This window comes from Leptidea sinapis, chromosome 12 (genome assembly GCF_905404315.1).
Source record: "Leptidea sinapis chromosome 12, ilLepSina1.1, whole genome shotgun sequence".
In the NCBI taxonomy this organism is placed as follows: Eukaryota; Metazoa; Arthropoda; class Insecta; order Lepidoptera; family Pieridae; genus Leptidea; species Leptidea sinapis.
This window is the reverse complement of record NC_066276.1, coordinates 7,476,311-7,499,185: the sequence shown is the minus strand read 5'-3', so window position 1 is coordinate 7,499,185 and position 22,875 is coordinate 7,476,311. Positions and strand designations below refer to the sequence as shown.

Genomic DNA, 22,875 nt, shown 5'->3' with positions numbered 1-22,875 from the left:
TGCGTGGCACCCACGACAAATTGATAATTAATTTCCAGCCGAACTCTTTGATCACACCGAGTCATTTGCAAAATATTTCGTGATGGACACTAAGTGCCGTTATTTAAAATCAATATTTTAGCTCGTAATTCATACGCATTTCACAACATTGATATTGATATAATTATCCTTTCAGGCTTCTCATAATGTAACATAATAAGATGCTGTCATTTTGATGTTCACTTTAATTGACCAACTTGAGCGTATTTAAACGGCCTTACTTGGAGTAAGGTATTGTTAAAAATACTTAATAACAAGGTTAAACAATATCAAAAAAATATTCTATTTTTATTAGTCTTGGATTAAAATGAAACGAAAAAAAAATACAATATATATATCTCAAATAAATTACCGTATGGCAGACAAATGAAAATACCTACTTGACAGTTCGAATATCGGGTCTTATGTAGGTTGAACAACATTCATTGAATCCCATTCCAGACTGACTAGGACAAGATAGAAAAAACAACTGTTTTCCGGCACTGGTCGACAATTTCCTGAGATCTGCATGGCTGTTAGATGTGGTAAAAAAGTACTGTCATGACGTGTTGGATGCCTCCAACATGCACTGATATGCAGAAGAAACAGTGCAAGAGATAGCCTTGGGGAGGCAAGCTTTCATGGGCTTTGCAGTTAGAGATATATCCGTAGACAACAACGACCTATATGTTGCGTCCAGTCAGGAAGTTGGTGGTCCACTTGCAAAAACTTTCGGGAAGCCCAAATAATGGTTGGAAAGGGGATGAATGGGGATGCCCAAAGCTTTGAGAGGACCGCCTTGTGCAGTACACGATCGAAGGCCTTCACTATATCCAGACTAACTTCCAAAACTTTTCCACACCCGAAGATCGCAAGCCGATCTACTACTGTCCGTCGCTGATAAACTCTCTAGATTTTGAAGAGCATAATAAACTGTTCTGTTTACAAATTATTTAAATATCTACTTGTTCGAACCTTAAATACTTAATATATATAGTTATGAAATTATTATGCTAATAAAAAAGCAAATCATGCTATATTTGAGTAAACTTAAAACTGATTGTTTAAAGTTGTCATTTTGGTTTAATATTCATTTATCAGACATTCAATTACGCCTTTACCTCGATAATATATTGTTAAGTGTTAAACGTAATCATAATTGTATAGTTAATTTAAATGTTGTGTTTACTTATAGAATATTTTAAGTTCAAAATAAATCGTCTGAACATGACTAAGTTACTGATACAATATTAACGAATTGGAAATAAATAAGGCTTATGAACAGGTATCAAGGTAACATAATACTTAATCTTTACCAAATGCCTGTGCAATCTTAAAGTTACCTGACGCAAGTGCAATGTGTCTCACATTTCAGTGATTGATTGAAAAAAGGAGTCACTTTTTCATTAGGGGGAATTTGTCATGTAACCGGATGTCAAATTTGATTTGGGACACGGAAACCAATACTAGCCAGCTCTTGTAGGTTCGTAACTTGACACCGGCTCGCGACATTTTACGAGACTTGCGGTTGTCGTGTTCCAGTTAAGAGAATATAGATTTATCTTAGGTCTTTATGTTTGCGATATTGATTTTTATATTGCATAAAACACCTATTAACAAGTACTTATTATATTTAACAATATTGCAGTTTTAGGTAATAAGTTCGTAATGTACTTAAGCGAACGCATATAGGTAGGTAGGTTTATAGTGGATTAAAAATCTATGCACAGATTGAATAGTAATAATACCTTTTGTACTTATAAGTCTGTTTAAAAGAATTGTAATTTCTCATTTATTTTTCATAAATTCTTGTTAGATTCACAAAAAAATGTCCAAAAAAGAGTAAATAATCAGTTATTAATAATCATGTAAAATACTTATAAATTTTTTTGAAAATATTTATTTTTTTATTTTAAGGCAGTGCAGGAAATACAGGTTTAAAAAATGACATTTCTAGTTTGTACTGTGTCGAAATCTGCAAATACACACTTACAACCATTCAAAAAATTGTATATATCCAATATACCATACTGTATGTGTCTTTGGTTCATTAATATTGCTATAAGATTCCGTTCTTAATCGTTCTGTCAACTCGAACGACACCTTTATATAAATAAACAGATAAACTATCGACATTCTGACAAAAACAAAGCTTACCTTATCAAATTTAAGAGACAGTAGTCATTTTACACTTATTCTAAAAAAAACCAATGCGTCATTAAAATATGCGTTTGATGCGACACATCGGGCCACGACGCATCTCGTAAATGTTACTTAATCCTTTGAAACAATGCTAATGGATACATGCCGAAGTAGCCGCCTGCTTGAGTCCTGTCATCGTCTTATAACAACAACCGATCGACTTAACGCTTACCTCGCTCTCAATAAAGTTGACACCGAATTAGTTTCATTTTATTTCATCGAACACAAAATGTTAATAAATATTTTATTATATGCGTTCACTGAACGCATTTTAGTGTGAGCGATGAACACGGGTTCACGTCAAAACATCTTTATCGCATTATTTGTCTTATAAAATATTATCGAGTGGCACTTCGGGACCGTCAGCAAAAGTGGACGGTTATATTGTAATCCCTGCGCGATTGTTGACTCTACACCCACGGAGAAGCGATCACAACTCTATAGTGAGAAGAAGAAACAATAAAAGCGGCGATTACGAATAAACATTGTAACAAATATGCTTTATTATTGTAAGCATTTCAAGTCCAGTATAAAATATTTATTGAGTATCGAGGCGGACCGTACTAAGGTGGAAGTTAAGTGTGTGAGTTGCCCAGTGAGACGAACCAAACGCGACGCGATGGCTTGTGAAGCCAAGATAGTTCTGATAAGTCAATAATTTATTTTATTGCGATAGCGCGGGCGTGTCTTGATTTAGTCTCTTTTTTGTTTAATGAGAATCATCAGTGCTCCGATAACGGCGGTTGGCGTTTGAGAACAAGACAAGATAGTTAACCAGTTTTATTTCATTGAGCACATATTTACCGAGCACCCGATTACTGAGGCGGTATTTACCGCGAGGAATAAAGGCTTCGAACCGGTCAACCGGTCGCGTCAAAGAGGCGGTGGTGGTGCCTACTGCAATCACGTACTTGTCGCGTTTTCATCACCTCCTTCGCTAAAAGTGACGTAATTACGGATGCAAATCAATCAACGGCACTTATCGGCTGAGCGAGGGTTGTCGCAGTAAATTAATGCGATACGCCAGTTAATGTTTATAGCCTTCCGTATGTGATTTAGCTGAGACGATAATTGCAAAGTAATTTGCCGTAATGAAAGCCTTATATTTCTAACAATTTCTCGATAATTCGCGTAGTTCACACACGGCTGAGATAAACTTACACTTAAACTGCTGTGCTTCGTATAATAAACTATAAATATAATAAAACATAGAAATTTAAAAAATACAGCTTACACTCCGGGAGTGCCGGCAAAAGTGAAAACTTGAACATTAACGTTGTGCCTTTTTGATTATTTTGGAATGGTTAGGGAATATTATTAGACGAATTGCTTTATTGTTTATTTATTACGCTATCGTACACAAAAATGATAATTTATATTACATAAAAAGAATTAACACTTCAGAACCTTACAATTATTTTACATTATAAAGTTTCTCTGAGAAAAATCAACTTTAATCCATAATTTCAACGAATGTCTTACGAATTTTCGATCAGGTCACGTGTCCTGACGTGAGTTTAACATTTTGCCATCCTAAGGCCGCTAAAGAAGTTATCACTTCTATAATTTGTAATGTCAAAATTATGGCATGATATACACAGATATTATAGTGGAATGCCTATTTTTTATTTTTGTCTATCTATCTGTTCCGGTATATCTCCGAAAGAACTGGACCGATTTTAATAGAACTTTCACTAAGCAATAGGCAATAATATATAGGGCGTAACGCACGCTATTTTTAATTATTTTCAAAAAACGATTTAAGAATGCAACGTACTTAAACAAAATTTATGCGAGCAAAGTCGCCGCAATATCTATTATTGATAGATTTTGCATACTAACAAATTAGGTAGCTATTCTAAAGAACTAGGTTTATACTTGTTAACAAATATCTCTTAAAAGAAGGTCGGAATAATAGATATTATAGATGTCGGAAGCACGGTGAAGTATCGTAGAGATGGATGACTTGCAACTCATATTTAGTGGGCATGTTCTCATTGACTCCGCCATTGACCCTGACAATAGCTAGCGATCATGATAATATAAATAATAACACGAGGTTCCCGCGGGTATACGTGATTGGGAGTACAGAGTCGTTATAAAAGTACATTTAATGTATCGCTCCCATGGGAGTTCTGATCTGGTGGAATTCCTAGTATAATAAAGCATTTTTATTTAAAAGTACGCTTTTGGTTCATAATATTAACGGTTGGTGTACATCAACGGGATGTAGATTCTAGTCACTCTGGGGTCTTTTAACACATTTTGAAGTTAAGATTGTGCTGTGCTGAGCACTGTTGTGGTTATTAAATTGGGCTGAGCTGTCGCGCTCGGATATGAAACGGTGTTACGGGTAAAGTTGACTATAGGAGCGTGATTAGTCAGAGCAGAATTAAATTATTTATATTTTTTTTTATATAAGAGTCATATTTGTTTTAAATTATTACTTTATGATCATAGAAAAATAATTTGTTGTGCGTCATGTCAATAACCTCGGCTTAGTGAAGTTTACACCTCTTTCACGATGGTCTAAAGCCTACAAGTGGGAGGCTCCTTTGTACAGGATGCCGGATAGATTATGGCTACCATAACGGCACTATTTCTGCCGTAAAGCAGTAATGTGTAAACATTATTGTGTTTCAGTCTGAAGGGCCCCGTAGCTAGTGAAATTACCTACTAGGCAAATGAGACTGAACATCAAGGTGACGAGCGCAATTATTGTAGTGCCGCTCACAATATTTGGGTATCTCAAGAATCCTGAGCGGCACTGCATTGTAATGCGCGGGGCGTATCAATTACCATCACCGTTTTTCTTCACATCGGACTGTAAAATAGTGTTATTAAAATAACAGTTAATATGGTTTTCTTCCATTTGTTTTAACTATTTACTTTAATATAAAAGATAAGCGATCATAAATAAAATACTTAATCTGTGTTCATTGCAAATAATTAAACATTTCCCCCTTATTCATAATAGTCTGCTAACTTAAAGCATTGCTAATTCTCACTCTGTCTTCTTCTATTGACCTAAGTCAGAATGAGAAAAAACACTCCTTAGCGGCTGTTTAAAGTTAGCGGACCATTATGAATAAGGGGGTTCATATGTAGGTAACATTGCGATGTTGGAGGTTCGGGTTGAAGCTTATTTATTAAGCCATGCTTACTGCTTATAAAGCTAGTTGTAGAGATGAGTGTGTGTATATGCGTATAAAGGTAATACACACACTACACCTCCCACCTAAAAAAAAGTACGTAAGATACTAAAAAATGCTTCAACATAACTAGAATTATTGAAATTGGGAAATAATTCAAATAGGTTTATTAGATACACTTATTTATAAGTAATTTTTATACAAGTAGACAAAAAACGATTTTTTATTTTATTTCTATAATTAGGTATGGTATCATAATATGGGGTAATTCAACAGTAATAAATAGAGTCTTAATAGCGCAAAAAAAATGTTTGAGGGCTGCAGCGGGAAAAAGACCCCTTGAAAGCTTAACAAGCAAACCCGTATTTAAAAAATATAACTTATTAACAATTGTTGAATTATACATATTTGAGTGCTGTATGTTTGTCCGAAAAAAATTTAGCAAATTCAGTAAACAGGAAAACACTTCTCTTTTCCCATCCAGGGACCCCACCAAATTACAAGTACCTTGCTGTAGAACTACATTATTTCAGATTTATTAGATACACTTATTTATAAGTAATTTTTATACAAGTAGACAAAAAACGATTTTTATTTTATTTCTATAATTAGGTATGGTATCATAATATGGGGTAATTCAACAGTAATAAATAGAGTCTTAATAGCGCAAAAAAAATGTTTGAGGGCTGCAGCGGGAAAAAGACCCCTTGAAAGCTTAACAAGCAAACCCGTATTTAATAAATATAACTTATTAACAATTGTTGAATTATACATATTTGAGTGCTGTATGTTTGTCCGAAAAAAATTTAGCAAATTCAGTAAACAGGAAAACACTTCTCTTTTCCCATCCAGGGACCCCACCAAATTACAAGTACCTTGCTGTAGAACTACATTATTTCAGAGAAACTGTTTTTGTATGTGCATAAAAATCTATAATCACATCCCAAAAATAATAAGTAAATTGAAAATATACCTTAGTAAAAACTGCTTATATTAATTAGACGAATATTTTCAACTAAAAACTTGACTATATACTATATAATACTGCTACTAATCTCTTGTTAAATTGATATTATTGTTACTAATGATTTAAAAATGTATTTTTTAAATTTGCACGTCATAAATGTGGCAAACATGTACTTTATAATATTTATGTAACATCAATCTAACATGTTTATGCGAATAAAAACTTTGACTTTTGACTTATTAGTTAAGTTACAATTAGAGATGGGTACTTCTTGAAATATTACAATTTCGTTTAAAGTATTAACAGGCTTTCAGCGCTACGCTACACAGGGTAATATTTTTCAAAGACAAACAAGAAAGGTCTTCGAACATAAATAGATAAACACAGGTGATCCACCTTCACTAATGCATATTTATGATTCGTTCGACAGCCAGTGTCACACTTAGACATAATATTTGCTGGCAAACATTTGTCTTCCATCTCTTCATTGTATCGGTAATTATTACTACCGATAAGAAAACACACTAACAGCTAATTACAATACTCGATTTTAAATTAATCGTATTTAATATTTATTATTTTTTATTATGCATTAGGCGTTTTGAAAAAAAGATAGTGTTAATAAAGCGCAAGCACAGATGTGACATTTTTATTCATTCTTTAAGACGAAACAAGCAAAGACAAATACACCATACAGCCAGGCTCTTTCTTTTTATAAAATATTTATCTTTGTAGTTTCGTTTTTATTTAAATTTTTATGTTTCGAGATCTGTACAGTAATAATTTTTATATACATGACATGTGGGAGTTTCCTTTGCACAGGATGCCGGCTAGATTATGGGCACCACAACGGCGCCTATTTCTACCGTGAAGCAGAAATGTGTAAACATTACTGTGTTTCGGTCTGAAGGGCGCCGTAGCTAGTGAAATTAGTGGGCAAATGAGACTTAACATCTTATGTTTCAAGTAATAGTAAAGATTTATTTCCCGACTTAAATAGAGGAGTGATCTTGCTCTGTTTCATTGGGTTTAGAAATATACCGCAATCTACACACTTATTGAAAATAAGTGTGTAGATTGCGGTAACTAATGCATAACTTCTTATTCTGCGGTATGTTTCCGTTGTCGCGGAATCACCTCTGGTCATTATATCACTTATGTATAAAATATTTGGAGTTATTTTTGTTTAACTATGGAAAATAATTATGAGTTTTTATATGACTGCATGCTCGGAGTTTCCCTGTGAGATCGAATCAGGAATGAGGAGATCCGTAGGAGAACCAGAGTAACCGATATAGTCAAAACGATTGCGAAACTGAAGTGGCAGTGGGTAGGGCACATAGTTCGACGGACAGATGGCCGTTGAGGCAGTAAAGTCCTCGAATGGCGACCACGTACCGGAAGACGCAGTGTTGGTAGGCCCCCCACAAGATGGACCGACGATCTGCTCAAGATCGCTGGAATACGTTGGATGAGGGCAGCGCAGGACCGATCGTCGTGGAAATCTTTGGGGGAGGCCTTTGTCCAGCAGTGGACATCTTCCGGCTGATGATGATGATGATGATATGACTGCAAAGGACACCAACCCGTTAATTTTTTTTAAACAGAAATAATTAAAACAACAATTTTACTTTTTAATAACGTGTTTTGTAAATTTCCTGTTGTTTCACAATATAGTTGAAAACTTCCACAACTAAAAAAGTTTTAAGCTTAAATAAAATGAACGGTTACAATAAAAAGCTACCCTTAAACTATTTAGTGTAGTTCTGTAGAAGCAAAAAAAGGAAGCGAGTCACCATTGGCCGGTATATTTCAACTCCTAGCTTTATACAAAAAACGATGTGTTAAGGAATGTAAAGAGCCATTTAATTATCTTAATATATTGTTGTAGTCGCAAAGGATGTGGCTATAAATTAGCTGCGAGGCATGATTTGGTAATGTCGGGACTATTTACACATATACCTTTTATACGACTTAAAAATAATTTATATTTTTATAATAAGTTTTAATTAATATTGAACACATTTAAAAACAAATAGATATTAAGCATGTATTAACCACAGAGATTTGCTGATAATAATTTCAGGGATAGTAATTTAATTGTTGTATTTTACGAACTTGATTATATAGGTGTGAATCAAAGGTGCTACTTAAAAAATCGATAGAAGTACGTTAAGTAGGCATAAAAATATTAACAGCGAGGAAAAGTATTTTCGCTGAACTTATTTTACCATCTTTCCTGCCGGCCAAGAGGCGATGATCCTGCCAGTTTTTATTCCATTTTTGTTTCAATTCCATCGGACGGCCTTCATTATGCGTCCGCAAGTGCCTCGCCACCGGTTCAGGTAGCTTGGCGTTTCGCTCCAAACGTGACCTTAGGTATTCGACACGCTTGTTATTTTTAATTGAAATAGTCCTTTATGAGATTTTGATGTAGTGTAATTTGATAATCTGCAAAATGAATACCTTCAATCGAGTCAGAACAGAAACAAGTTTAATTTGATCGACAGTTGAGTCGGTCGCATTCCAGTTATTGATATTAGGGTGGGTAGACTCCAGATAGGAAGGCGAGGTGTGAGAGGCAGGCATCCCACAGAGAGCAGCCATTGTGATAGACAGCTTGTTTACTAAAATTATGCATAATGAATTTATAATAGCCCGCCCGGTATGTCATACATGGCTTTTATTGAATCACTCTGGCTTCCTCAGGTTGGTATGTTTCTCTCCGATTTTAAAGTATCAGAAGGTTGGATGGTGTTGTTGAATTGGTGTGAGAGATCAGTTGCGCCACAGGACTGTTCCCACGTTGAAATGCACGCAATGTTTGAGAATACATTTAGCATTCGATTGTTTTAGTGCCGGCTGCCCGAGACGTCTGGTTGGTAAACATTGAACATCCCACCAAACATGATGCCGCTACCACGCACTGTACTTCACATCAAATTTTTCTCAAAATATATTCTGTCATAGATACACATGCGTTTTGAAGTACAAGACGAAAATGACATTAGAATTTCATTGAATAAAATTTCATCTGTGAAGGTATAAAGGCATTTATAAAAGTGCCTCACAATTCTTTGCTTAGGTGGTTGAATGTTTAAAGTGTTCGTAGAAATAATTATATACGGTGCTTCGGAATATCTGTAACCTATTGAATGGTGGCGGACGCATCGCACAGGCGGGGCGCCCATCGGCTCGATTCGTTACGTCAATCTCATTCTCTTTTTTTACTATGATATCTGCATGGAGTGAGATGACACGATTGTAACAAAGCCAGTGTGCGGTGCGTGTGCATTGTCCACATTTCTTTACAAATATTTTGACATTTTCTTCCCTTGTTCCCTTGAGATGTTCCCAAAACAAAATCGTGTCGATTCCTTTGTGCGGCCTGTTTTAATTTGATTTATTCCTTCACGACAGAATGCCCGACATCCTGCGCGCTCCATGTCCAGGCGGCGACGTTTGTCAATTTATTAGCACATCTATTAGTATTTTCCATAGCGCACACAAAAAGCTTTGCGCGTTCTAAAAATTCCATTTAGCTACGGCGCAAACTTTTATTGCTATGCGAACCGCGACGCAATTATTTGTTAAAAAACTTAAGATATAGCTCAACTGTGAAAATTTGCATTGAACATTTTAATGTTGTTTGCCTTGATGGAGAATTTAACGAATTTCCGTTTATTATCAGAATCTTAACCTACGCTTAAAGCCAATAAGTAACACAAGTATGGGTAAAAGTATTTACATGTTTTCAGCGTTGCAAGGAGAAGTTGAACACACTTGCGATAAGCGTGATGAACCAGTGGCCCGGTGTACGGCTGAGGGTGATTGAGGGTTGGGATGAGGAGAACTCTCACGTGGACAACTCACTGCACTACGAAGGAAGAGCAGTTGACTTGACGACCAGCGACAGAGACCGGAGCAAGTACGGCATGCTGGCGAGACTGGCGGTGGAGGCTGGCTTCGACTGGGTGTTCTACGAGAGTCGCTCCTACATACATTGTTCCGTCAAAACAGGTTATATATCATTTTAAATTTATTATGAAAGAACAGGACAAAGAAGCAAGCAGGGCCTAAAAGTGAGTGATCACCGCCGTATTGCAACATCAGAGGAATCTGAAGGGTGTGGTCTGCTTTTAAGGGGCTGGTAAACAAAGCGAAAAGAAGTTGATTTCCTATTTTAGTTGTATGTACCTACCTACGTGAAATAAAAACACGTCAGAACTGCATTATATCCATACTGGCTCCAGGTCATGGTCAGATGCCACACATCATAAGAGTGATGTTGGTATTTAAGCTTGACGCAACGATGTACTAAATACAAAAAAAAACCTCCTAGTTTAGCATGTTTAAAAAATAGCTTTTCAAAGCTTACACTAATTCCAAACACATTATTTGTGATTCATCACTTACCTTCTATCTTAAATATATATGGTCAGTACAATAATCATCAATTAATACAGTCAATAAAGTGATGACGACACTGTAGTACTTTTATTTATTCTGTGACAAAGAGTACATACACAGTCATATCTTGTACAAATTAGCAAACTATTAACAAGTATTTTCCTTATATATAAGTAGACATAGGTAATTAAACTATAGGATATGACTAATACAATGTTTCTGAAATTATTGACAAAAATCTCGTTCATAATAACTATAATGTTGAAATGATGTACCCACGGGCCAAATATATAATCGAGCCTTATAAGAAGAATGCATTTCAAACGGCTTCCCGTGCCACTCTCAGTCGGTGTCGATCAAACGAACGAACAAGCCTCTTGTTAACACACCTTCCCTCTCACACTTTAAAAAAATTATATGTTTATCTTCTTCACACGGCCGCATCGCATCCAATCCCCCACTTCTATAATTATGCCGGTGATTCAATGGCTACTTATAGATATATGTATATGAAATATAACGATGAGAGAAACAACTATTTATGTGTACATACCACAGATGTTATAGGCAATCTGGCGCTTTGAATAAATTTTCGATAGAATTTACGTATCACAATTATTTGTAATAAAACTCGTGCACAGTGTTGAAAAGTTTACGTTCCAATGCGATCGTTATTTACATTTCCGTACTTCATGAAAGATGTTTGGTTTTGTAATTAGCACTAATTAGAACTTAAAGAGATAATTGTTAATACTAATACTTGGTGGAATTTGTGTCATTCAAACTTAGATATTTCTTGTTATCAATGTAGATATTTGGTTTTATAATTTAAATAAATGGGTTTGCTTCCAATGCTTGGCTTTTTACACAAGAGGCCGATTTTTTATAAAGAATGAGTTAATTAAAAGCTGTAAGAACTAATTTAGGTTTAAATTAACTCGCAAATTAATATATTAATATTTTATATATATATATAAAATCTTTACTCTATTAACTGTTAACCATAAAAATATTATTACACGTAAAGAGGTTAAATACCATGCCCTTGAAGACGAGCTTAAAGTTTAGCTATATTCTCTAAATAATAAATATTTAAAATAATAAGAATAACACTCCTTTATTATATACTATATATACTTATTATATATTATTATATACCTATGAAAAAAATGAGTTTTGTTTTGTTTTTAATAAGGTATATAAGTAATATGTTATTGGGAACTTTATTACAGTATTCTTAACCCATACTGTAGCAATTATTTCATTTCGAACAAAAGCAAAGAATCTCTTGTTGGTTTGAGATTAAAACCAAAACGACATCAGGTTCCAAATTAAATTCATTCTGGCATTCAAGGTACTTTTTCTTCAATTTGGGTTTATAAATAATTAATGCATTTCGTATCAGGAGCAGTGGCTCTCCAGAGGTCAAGGGCAGGACAATCACGAACTTCTCCGACTCTCTCACACGAGTCTATGATCATTGTAGATTTAATTCTATACATTCCTCGAACACAAACGAATAGGCAAATATCAAACTTATAACATACCGATTGAATGTTGGTTGGTTGGAATTAATTTTCTCACGTCTTTATTAAAAAAAAAACTTCAATAATAAACAAACAATATATATTTAATAATAGTCTTTATAATGCTGACGTTTTGAAACCTTAAATTATTAATAGTTACAAAGAGTGGTTAACAGTCTGCATCTGAAAAAAACATTACCTACTCTTCTTTCGGTACATAAATCAAAATCACTTACTACATGTACGTCAAAGAAATGACACTTATGACTGTCAAATGTTATCTTCTACTTTTTACATTTACCGCCACTTCGGAAAAAGTTGAGCTTTAATGAGAAGAAGTGGCAATAACTGATTGCCATCCTTTTATATCAATATTTACATCTTCATTCGTTTTACAAATCTTTTCAATTACAATATACGTAAAGTGATGGAACAAAAATATTCGTGTTTAAACTCAGAAAATAACTAAATAATCCTGGATAGGCATTGATCATAATTGTCAGACCTAGCATGATGCTACTATGATCTAAGGTATATAATAACGTCGCATTCATGTCTGGTTAATACCATACATTTCTTTGAAGCAAAAATTTAAATGACGAGTCTTAATGTGAGACGTTTCAAGTATGTTCGTGAACCAGTCGCGGTCGGCAACATGACGCACTTTCGTGAGCCGCCGCACTCTATCACCCAGCCGCCAATAAAATACCCACCGTTTTTATACCGCGTACAATTAATTGATTTTCATTGGTCGCACTTGTAAGTAACAAGTTTTTGTATCATCCACTCCATTTACACAGATTATTGCACGATTTGTTACTAATTCGTTTTTAATAAATAACCAAAGTGATTGTTACATAAATAATGTAAATATTTCATTTTAAAACGTGGCACTTTTCAAAACAACGGGAGGAATACATTGACAAAAAGCTTAATATCAATTTTGCTCTTGTAAAAGACATCAACGCGCTCGCGCTCGCATTTCTAAGTAAATTGCTTGACAAATTAGCTTGTCATCATTTTAATTCAAAGTTACATTCCCACCTTCTATAAAATGCTTTATTCTATTAAATTTAACAGTATAATTGTTGAAAGACTTCAAATATTACATTTCAATTAATAAATGGCCCGAATGTAATGAAAATAAAATATCTGCGTAGTTTTATCATTGAATTTTCAAATTTCAAATGAATAACTGAGCTAAATACATTCTAGGAAGGATTTTTATAGTAATTAAATATAGTAAGGACATAAAGGAGGTGCAAACGGGGCGTGACCGAGCGAGGCAGGTCACGAGGTTGTGAGCCGGCGGACGCGCCACGTGAAGGACGAACGATGATCTAGACAATGATCGCCTGCACAAGAACCTATTAACTTGAAAAATGACCACAGACTAAGCGCTTGTAGTTATAGTTAATAATGCTTTTTACGGAAAACTGGTTCAATTTATTGAACTGTTTGCAGTTTTACTACTTTTTACGTCGAAGTTCGTTATTGTATCGAAACTAGGTTTATGTAACTTTATATAATAAGACGCTTTTCAATATCAATGCTACGTTATCGCGTCAAGAAACCCATAAAGCTCTTCATTCTGGGTGTAAATCATGTTTTATTGTTGTTTGACGGATTTGAGATGAAATATTGAGGGAACAAATATTTTATTCAATTGCATTAAAATTAAGTATGGCAAGCTGATGTCAGATGAAAATCACGTCATTACTATGTTGTTTAATACATGCATATATGTATGTTTATCTATTAATATTACAGCCATTGTAAAATACTTAATTTTTATTGAATAGAGTGAGAGAGCCGTTGAGTTTTCTGAGTGTTCTTCTCACGAGTTCAACTTTTTACGAACAAATGCTAAATTTAGTAATCTAAAAGAAATATTTGTAGTGACTATTCAGATTCAGTTTAAGCCTAATTGAATAAAGTTTATTTGACTATGACTAATAACTTAATATGTCAGTGATTCTACTTGTATAATTTTTTTATAAAATTTTAATTTTACTTCTTAGGTACAAATTTTTCACTTATTATAAATTTTTAAAAAGTAACGATCTAGAACTAGTCATGAAGTAAACGATTTAGGATGCACACAAAAATATTTGAGTTTTAATGTGTAATTATGTAGTGTAGTTCTGAACTTTTTTTAATCAAGTTATATGATAGCCGACTAAAAAATGGTTTAATAGCTAGATTTTCACTGGAAAAAATTATATTCTACGTTTAGATATTTATTATGATTGATGAACTCCTACGGTGCAAAGATAGTTTATAGTGGAATGATATGTTTGAGCCTGTCTATTTAATAAAAATAAAAATATTATATAACCAATAATTTATGCCTACCAAACTTTGTTATAAATGAGTATCTATTATCATCAATCATAAGAACAAATCACAAGCTAAAAATCTGTTTTTTAAACGCAAAAAGAAGTGTTGCATCAAAAAACAGATGATATGTGCTGGAATGAAACAGATTGAACGGAAGAAGTGCATGAGGTGGTCGAGAGATGTTCGCTCCAGCAGGCTTGCGGCCCGTGAGCCGGTCACCCGACACCACATCCCGGAAGGCTGCGGCCGAGCTCACATATGTTCCCACACTTTACACACTCACTGATATACCATTCAAGACTTATATCTTATTTGTTTATTTTGGTTTAATTATTTAAAATGTATTATTTTTGCTTGTTTGCAGTATATTTAACTGAAGTTTAAATTTTAGCCGTATATGCTTAAACAGATTATGTACGTTTTGGTGATTTAAAAAGTGGCAAAGAGGTTTATATTTAAATCTAACCTACCACTTTTAGATCTCCAAGTAGATTGACTGTCTTAATTTTATACGTTTACTAATCACGACCATCATGTTCACGATGCATCCTTACACAAACATTGAATTCAAGCTCTAAAGGTTGATGCATACAATAAAAGAGAATTTATGTTTATAGATTTTTTAGATTTAGCTTTTTATAATTCATATATTAGATGTACCACCTTAAAAGCTAACTTGTTATGTATTACCACTATTGAACAATACTTAATGATTTAAAAGAGTGGCCGTTCTCATTCTTTCACTTTTCTTTTCACGAGCTCTATTATTTCCGAACATATGGAAGATTCAGTAATTTAAATTAAATATATATAATGACAATTCAAAAGCGCATAGTTTAAGCCTATTTGAATAAAGTTTATTTGACTTTGGGTTTGATAACTGTATCTATAATAATATATAATTGACAACAGACCTACGTTTGAGGCGCCGAAGATAGTCTTCAATGGGCCCCGTTTCGGTACACTATCGTTGTGGTCATACAATGAACGCCTACGCAAATTTTTTCTATAACTTAACATACAACTTATGCAATCGATCTATTTCAAATCATCATCTATATATTATAAAACCATATAAAAATATACATTAAGTCTACAAAATTATAAGTAGCATTAGAATATACGACTCAATCGAATAGGCATTTAAAATCGTTGAATTCACCAATATTAAGATTCGCTTCAAGGAAGCCATAACAATAGAGTTCAATGCACTATAAACTGGCTGAGATCACTGTGATTATGGCAATAAATGTGCTCAGGAACAGCAGTTTCCATTAAATTCATATAAAATCCTCACTTCACTTATTACTATCGACGTTAAATGATTTGTCTGATCTATTATTCAACGTCATAACTTTGCCAAGCAATAACTCGGTAAATTATGATAATCAGCGGCAGGAATATAACGCGGCTACACTTAAGATTTATAATCTGGACAGCTTGTATTTTATCTATTTGATGTTTTTATTGTGTTGTTTGCTATTGAAAAAATAATAATATAATGAAAAGTATCCTTTATTGATACATTTTTGGTAATTTTTAATAATCAGGCTATTTTAATATCACTTTGTAAAGTATCCATTAAGTAAAGAATGTCGCATTCGCCAAGCTATAAATCGTGAGGTAAAGCTTGTCATTTGCATAGGATGACTTGAGCTAATTGCTATTCTGCGCGATGTAAATCAGATAATTTCGCCAGCTAAAGATTCGCGCTGGGGGCTACCCTGTACATTGTTGCGAGGCGGCAAAAAGAATGTAAAAATAAGCTGGTGTACCACCATTTACATGATTTACATAAATGTAGGCCGGCTAAAGAGCCTTTCATATCAAGAATTCATTTGTAGACGATATGAGTTAAATAATGTTGTGATGTTTGTGTTTTGCCGGGGCCACTTGAGTTTCAATGTTTGATGTCCATTATCGCGTTAAAAATAACAATAAAATATATCATGGATGGATGTTGTCAAAAAAATCGATAAAATTTGTGGGTACACCTACGGCAAATGCCTATTAACGCGTTAAACCTTTAGTGTGTTTCCACCGTGAGAGCTAGGTCTAGTTGTCTGTCGTGAGAGTGTTGGTATAGAATATATTGTGGTGGAGTCGCCAGTGTCGCGTGGATGATGTTGGCACGGTCAGGCGCCGCCTAACTATCCCGGTGGTCTTGAGCGGGGCGGAGTCGCCGCGGCCACTCGGAGCACTCGCCCCGCGGCCCCCGCCCTCGGCTGCCGTGCCCCTCTCTCGCCTCGCCCGCTGTAAGCCTTGCTCCCGCGCCGCTTATCGAACCATCTTCAACCTTACTCGTGTCACGCCGTGCTGTGCCTCCGGAAACTGTTAACTGTTAACCTCTCCAAATCAGACTTCATTGTTTACAGAGAATTTTATAGCTTTTCAATATATTCATTCTATATGAAAAATGTTTCCATTAAAAGTAGTTCTATTAAAATTTTTTTAAAGAAAAGGAGTACAAATGAGCATTTGCAGTACTTGGTGGTAAACGAACTTCTCTTGCAACATATGCTGTGATTTTAATGTATGTTACAATATTATAAGTCACTATCTAAATGATTAGAAATTGCAATTTTAAAGCAGTAAAAGGTATCAGTACTCTAATTTTTGTATCCACAAAAGAAGTCATAAAAGCAGCCGACAACGTTTCATTGACGAGCCCGATATGTTCACAGAACAACAAACAGACGTCTCCAACAATGAAAGTTTGACTTTAAATGAAATCTAATTTGTGTGGTTATTGTGTAATTCAATATGGCGGGTAGTTTATTTCGTCGGCGTGTGGACAAGGATTGCTCGAATTTATCGCTCGGTTACACAACAAATCAAAATTTAACGAGCTCCGCAAAGATGCCATTGCTTTGGGCATAATCTACCGCCACTGTTCACTTAACCATGTAATTGCAGACCCCTATTTAAAAGGCGGGAAGGTAACAAGCGAATTTAATTCAAACAGCACACATTTTTCTATGGTAATCCATTGACGTGGACATGTTCGCAGGAAGGTGTGCATCACGGATTAAGTTCATCCCATTTCAACTTATCTCCTTGATGCTATTTATTTTCATGTAAATAGACACTTTTTGTACTTGGATTATACAGAGGTACAGTTTAAGCTGGAACCGGATTTTAAATAAATTCCATTAGGTAATAAACAAATAAATTTGGCTGGTTTCTTTTTTCGTTTAGTATTTTTCTAACTTTTTACAAACAATAGGTGAGATTAGCTGCGTTTTAATTTTTTTATCGTTTTAAAAATTTGTTTAGGCTCACAGATATTTCTTTGAATTTTATCTTTCATGTGAGTCACAGGTGATAATCTGCTTTGGCTGTATTGGGTCCTCGGTCGAGTACAATACGCTACCTGTACACGTAGATAGAATTCAAGACTAACCATGGTGTATCCGTGAACAGATAACTCTCCGCATGAGAATAAAAGTGGCCTGCGATCAACTTTTGTTTCGTATCTTATCGGATTTTAATTACGGGCGTAGAGAAATCTCGTTATACCTTAAGGGGATATGACTGCATCGAATTTGTTTATTGTCTTCTCTTTGTAACATTTTATGTTCGTTTTTTAAGTTTATTGCTCCTCCGAGACTGTATTTTATTCGTACATAATATACTGTGTGAAGATATACGCAGATTGTAGTTTTTTATTATTAGATATCGTACAATTCATGCATTCTCATTGTGCTGAGGTAACCAGAATAAAATATCAAATTTTCTCTTGGGAAAGAATACAATTCATACAAATTGATTGATATTGGCTTATTTTTTCTTCGACGATAACTTGAATACTTGGTTTCTTATCTGTATATCTCGCGCTTGCATTTTTGGACAAGAATAGTATGGGTTAAGTTGTATGGAGTATGGACAGAATAATGAACATACCATTTTCATTTCAGAATCTTCTGTTGGAACTGGTGCTGGTTGCTTCCCAGCCGGAGCAATAGTGCACACTGAAGATGGACCCCGAGATATCGAAACTTTAAAGAAGGGAGATCGAGTGTTGGCCGCAGACGACGACGGCAAAACTGTCTACTCCGAGGTGAGACTAACAGAGCACGTAATTAATATTTTATTACTAATAAACAGATCAGAACCGATAAGTCGTTCTTTAATTGTGCGCAGTCATTATGATAGTGAACTTACGGATATTTTTACATTTAAATCGTTATCTGCTCATAAAGTTCGTAAAACGTTTCCGCCTTCTTATTTATTGACTTTTAAGTCAATTTGAATCATATAAAGCTGTGTGCCGAATATTGAAGTGTTTACAATAAAATTAAACGCAATTTTCAACAATTCTATATCTTTTCAAATGCGTTAAGATTGGTATTACAAATTATACTTATATCCACAAAATCTCCTTCTCAGATAGTGAAACTTTACTGATCTATGGAATTATTGTTGAGAAATGATTTTTTGATGAAAAAAATTTTTTCTATGCTTATATCACGCTAATAAGACCGTATAGTTTCATGTGCCGTTTTTCTCTTTCTGAGTTCTATTTGCACAGGTTGCCAGCTAGATTATAGGTAAATTACGATTATGAATGATTAACGCCGCCTATTTCTGCCGTGAAGCAGTAATGTGTAAACATTATTGTGTTTCGGTCTGAAGGGTGCTGTAGCTAGTGAAATTACTGGGCAAATGAGACTTAACATCTCAATATCTCTCAAGGTGACGAGCGCATTTGTTTTTTTGGGCGCAGAATTTTTGGGGCTTTTTAAGAATCCTGAACGGTAATAACCATCAGCTGAATGTCCTGCTCGTATCGTCCCTTTTTTGCACAAATAAACAGTGTACGTACTTAATAATTTATATTATTTGTTTTCACGGTTTAGAATAAATAACAAGAATATTGGCCCTCTTTTACACAAATTTTCTTGCCCCAAGCTTAACCAGCAAGACCCTAGGCATGACTATGGTGGCGGAAATATCCTGTTACATATAAATGAATATCCATGACTAAGAAACAAACATCCACTTTGATCATATTAATTTATGCGCCAACCGGGATTCATACCATATCTATCTATAGCTCCTACTATATGAGTCGAAAAAATAAACAACAAAAAGTGATCGGGCTTAGTAAATTAAATGCGATCTACATTAACTAATAAAAAATATTTATAAGCCATTCATTATATTTCAGGTTATAACATTCATCGATCGAGATCCAAACGCGACGAGAAGCTTTGTGGAAATCACAGCGGAAAATGGCGTCAAAATCACAACGACGCCTTCTCATTTGTTGCTCCTAGCGGCGCCAAATATGTGGAGAGAAGTATTCGCTGCCAATGTGGAGATAGGTGATGTCCTGCTGACGAGAGGAAGAGGAAGTGTTATGAGACCGTCGAGAGTGGTCAGCATACGGATCGTCTCCAAAGTCGGAGTGTACGCTCCTCTCACTAAAGCAGGCACTATTATTATTGATGATGCCTTAGCATCATGTTATGCAATTGTTAGTAGTCACTCTTTAGCGCACGTGGCTATGGCACCCCTTCGATGGATGTCAAAGTGGGAGAACCCCAATGAAGTAGAGAGCGGTGTTCATTGGTACGCTAAAGCGCTTTACAAATTTGGTGATTTTGTGTTGCCATCGTCTTATAAGTATCGCTGATCGATGTGTTCAGTGACCCGAGTTAGAAGCGCGCGGGACGTGTCATTTGTAGGTATTGCTTGTAAATAACAATGTAAATAAATAAATAAATGTATGCCAGTATCGATTATATGTAAATATGTCTTGACTACTTATTAATAACAAGTGTATTATTACGTTTTGCTTCCCGCTATCGGATTATTATTTATTAAGTAGATTAGCCGTATTGCAAATCTATATAATTGTCTAGTTAATTTAGTGTATTTGTAAATTGTGTCGGTATTGTTATTCTGCACAATGCAGAAATAATTATCTGTATGCGCTTATCTTTTTAAGTAGTTTTACTTAGTTTTGTAGATATATTTGTAAGACATTGTCTTAGCCTCCTCGTGTATTCAATTGTTATTTATACTATAGCTTTCTTTAATTAAAACTAATGCGGCTGCATTTAATGTTTATATTGTGAAAGAATAAGAAAACATCTTTGCATGAAAGTCTTTGTTCTTTAAAGATAGAAACAAATTTTTGACTATAGGTTCCGCTCATTGGTTACTATAACATATCTAAGGCTGGGTTGCACCATAACTTAAGCAACAACAGACATGTTAAAGTACTGGTTAAGCAAACAATGTGTTCCACCATTTGACAACTTTTAGATGACGACTTAACTTTAAATGTTAACCGTTACTCTCCATCTATCGCTCTATATTCGCCGGTTAAAGCTATTGTTAAATAGCCAAATTACGACCTGTCAAAAGTTTCAAATAAATATTCAATATTGACTTGATATGTCTCTTTTTAACTATAACTATGCTAAGATATACGATAGTGCAACACATCCCGCAGTCTATGTCAAAATCAGCGTTACTAATAACTTTCAATTTGACTTCAACCTTAACTATTACAGCTAATATAGTGCAACTCGGCCTAAGTATCCATCGCCACACTGTTCTATTTAACCATGTATCTATTTCTATCACAGTTGCCAGCCTATCACTATTGATAATCACTGACGCGAAACAGTATTAAATTTTCTAAACTAGACATTCCATTGCACTAATATTTTACGTACTAACGCTTTAGACATTTATTGAGTTGATGAATTTGTGATCTTGGTACCTAAATCAGTGCCTTAGATTTTATTTATTATTATAGGCTAGTTATATATTTAAAAAATTGACGTTAATAAAACCTTTAATCCTATTAATAATTTATTTTGCGGCATGTGTTTTATATTCGTATAATAACCGATGGCTTTATTTATTTTTCTCTCTACAAGTATGCGATAAGATTTTCTTTATTTATTATAGAAAACTAATTAAGTAAAAGTATTATAGGCGTTCCTATGTGAATAGTAATCTGAATACAATAAATGTATTGCCATATTTTTAGACAATAACCTTTTTCTCGTAACAATAATAATATGTACTTAACTTTCACTGTTTAGTATGAATTGTTCCAAAGTGTATAAAATTAACTCTGTACTTATTCTGGATTTATAATTTTAAGGTCTTGAACTGAATATGGGTTCCTATTGTACTGAACTTTAGTTTAATAGTTTCAAAACGCAACACCTACCTACATATTAGGTACTTCAATAGGTATACTCCAAAAAATAATTCAAGTTATAAAAAATATAATTATTATACATAACATATATGCATATATTAAATGAATTTATAATGTAGGCCCTTACGAGGTATGAAATAATCCTTATATCTAGTTGTTTGAATAGATTTTTGAAGCTTTAACTATTAATATACAGATGCCATATCTCGCTATTGCCATATATGATTATTGTATTACAATATTCCACGTGCATATTTATAACATTGAAATTGTATTTAAAGAATAAGAAAGTTGCGCTTTTATAACAAATAAATAGTATGACATTGAAATATCTATATTTTTGATTACTTTTGAGTCCATATAACACGTGTGGAACATGGATACATGAGATGTACACATTGTTAAAGCTCATATATGGCAACACTAGTTTTATATAGAGCCCATTAATTTTATACAAATTAACATACATGATGAAACTACTTAAATAAAATGTTGGCTTTGTAATCTTTGGTTTTTTATTGTTTTTAATTCGTATTTATTGCGCTATAAAATTTAAGTTACAAATTAGTCCTAAATACCAACTTCAAACATGCTTCAAGCATGCTATGCTACTTTAGAACAAGGTAACTAAAAATACATTATCACTGCAACATAATGAGGTTCTTCAATAGGTGGTTACCAGTGGGAGGCTCCTTTGCACAGGAAGCCGTCTAGATTATGGGTACCACAACGGCGCCTATTTCTGCCGTGAAGCATTACTGTGTTTCGGTCTGAAGGGTACCGAAGCTAGTGAAATTACTGGGCAAATGAGACTTAACATCTTATGTCTCAAGGTGACGGGCGCAATTATAGTGCCGCTCAGATTTTTTGGGTTTTCAAGAATCCTGAGTGGCACTGCATTGTAATGGGTAGGGCGTACCAATTACCATCAGCTGAACGTCCTACTTGTCTCGTTCCTTATTTTCATAAAAAAAAGGAAATCACGTTACTATAAGGGCAATATTTCACCGGGACACCACGGTGGCGCAACCAGTCCCGCTATCATGGTGTCTGTAAACAACAAAACTAGACACC

The 22,875-nt window shown here is 34.4% G+C and overlaps 1 protein-coding gene across 1 annotated transcript in view; it reads left to right on the top strand.

Moving 5' to 3' along the window:
- LOC126967205 (indian hedgehog protein) overlaps nucleotides 1–22,305 on the top strand; it is a 56,711-nt gene extending 34,406 nt beyond the window's left edge. Inside the window, exons 2-4 of the mRNA XM_050811692.1 lie at nucleotides 10,098–10,359; nucleotides 18,533–18,675; nucleotides 19,786–22,305. Of these exons, the coding sequence (XP_050667649.1) occupies nucleotides 10,098–10,359; nucleotides 18,533–18,675; nucleotides 19,786–20,253 (873 nt within the window). The 3' untranslated portion in view covers nucleotides 20,254–22,305. The remainder of the gene's footprint in view (nucleotides 1–10,097; nucleotides 10,360–18,532; nucleotides 18,676–19,785) is intronic.
- Nucleotides 22,306–22,875: the final 570 nt, after the last annotated feature.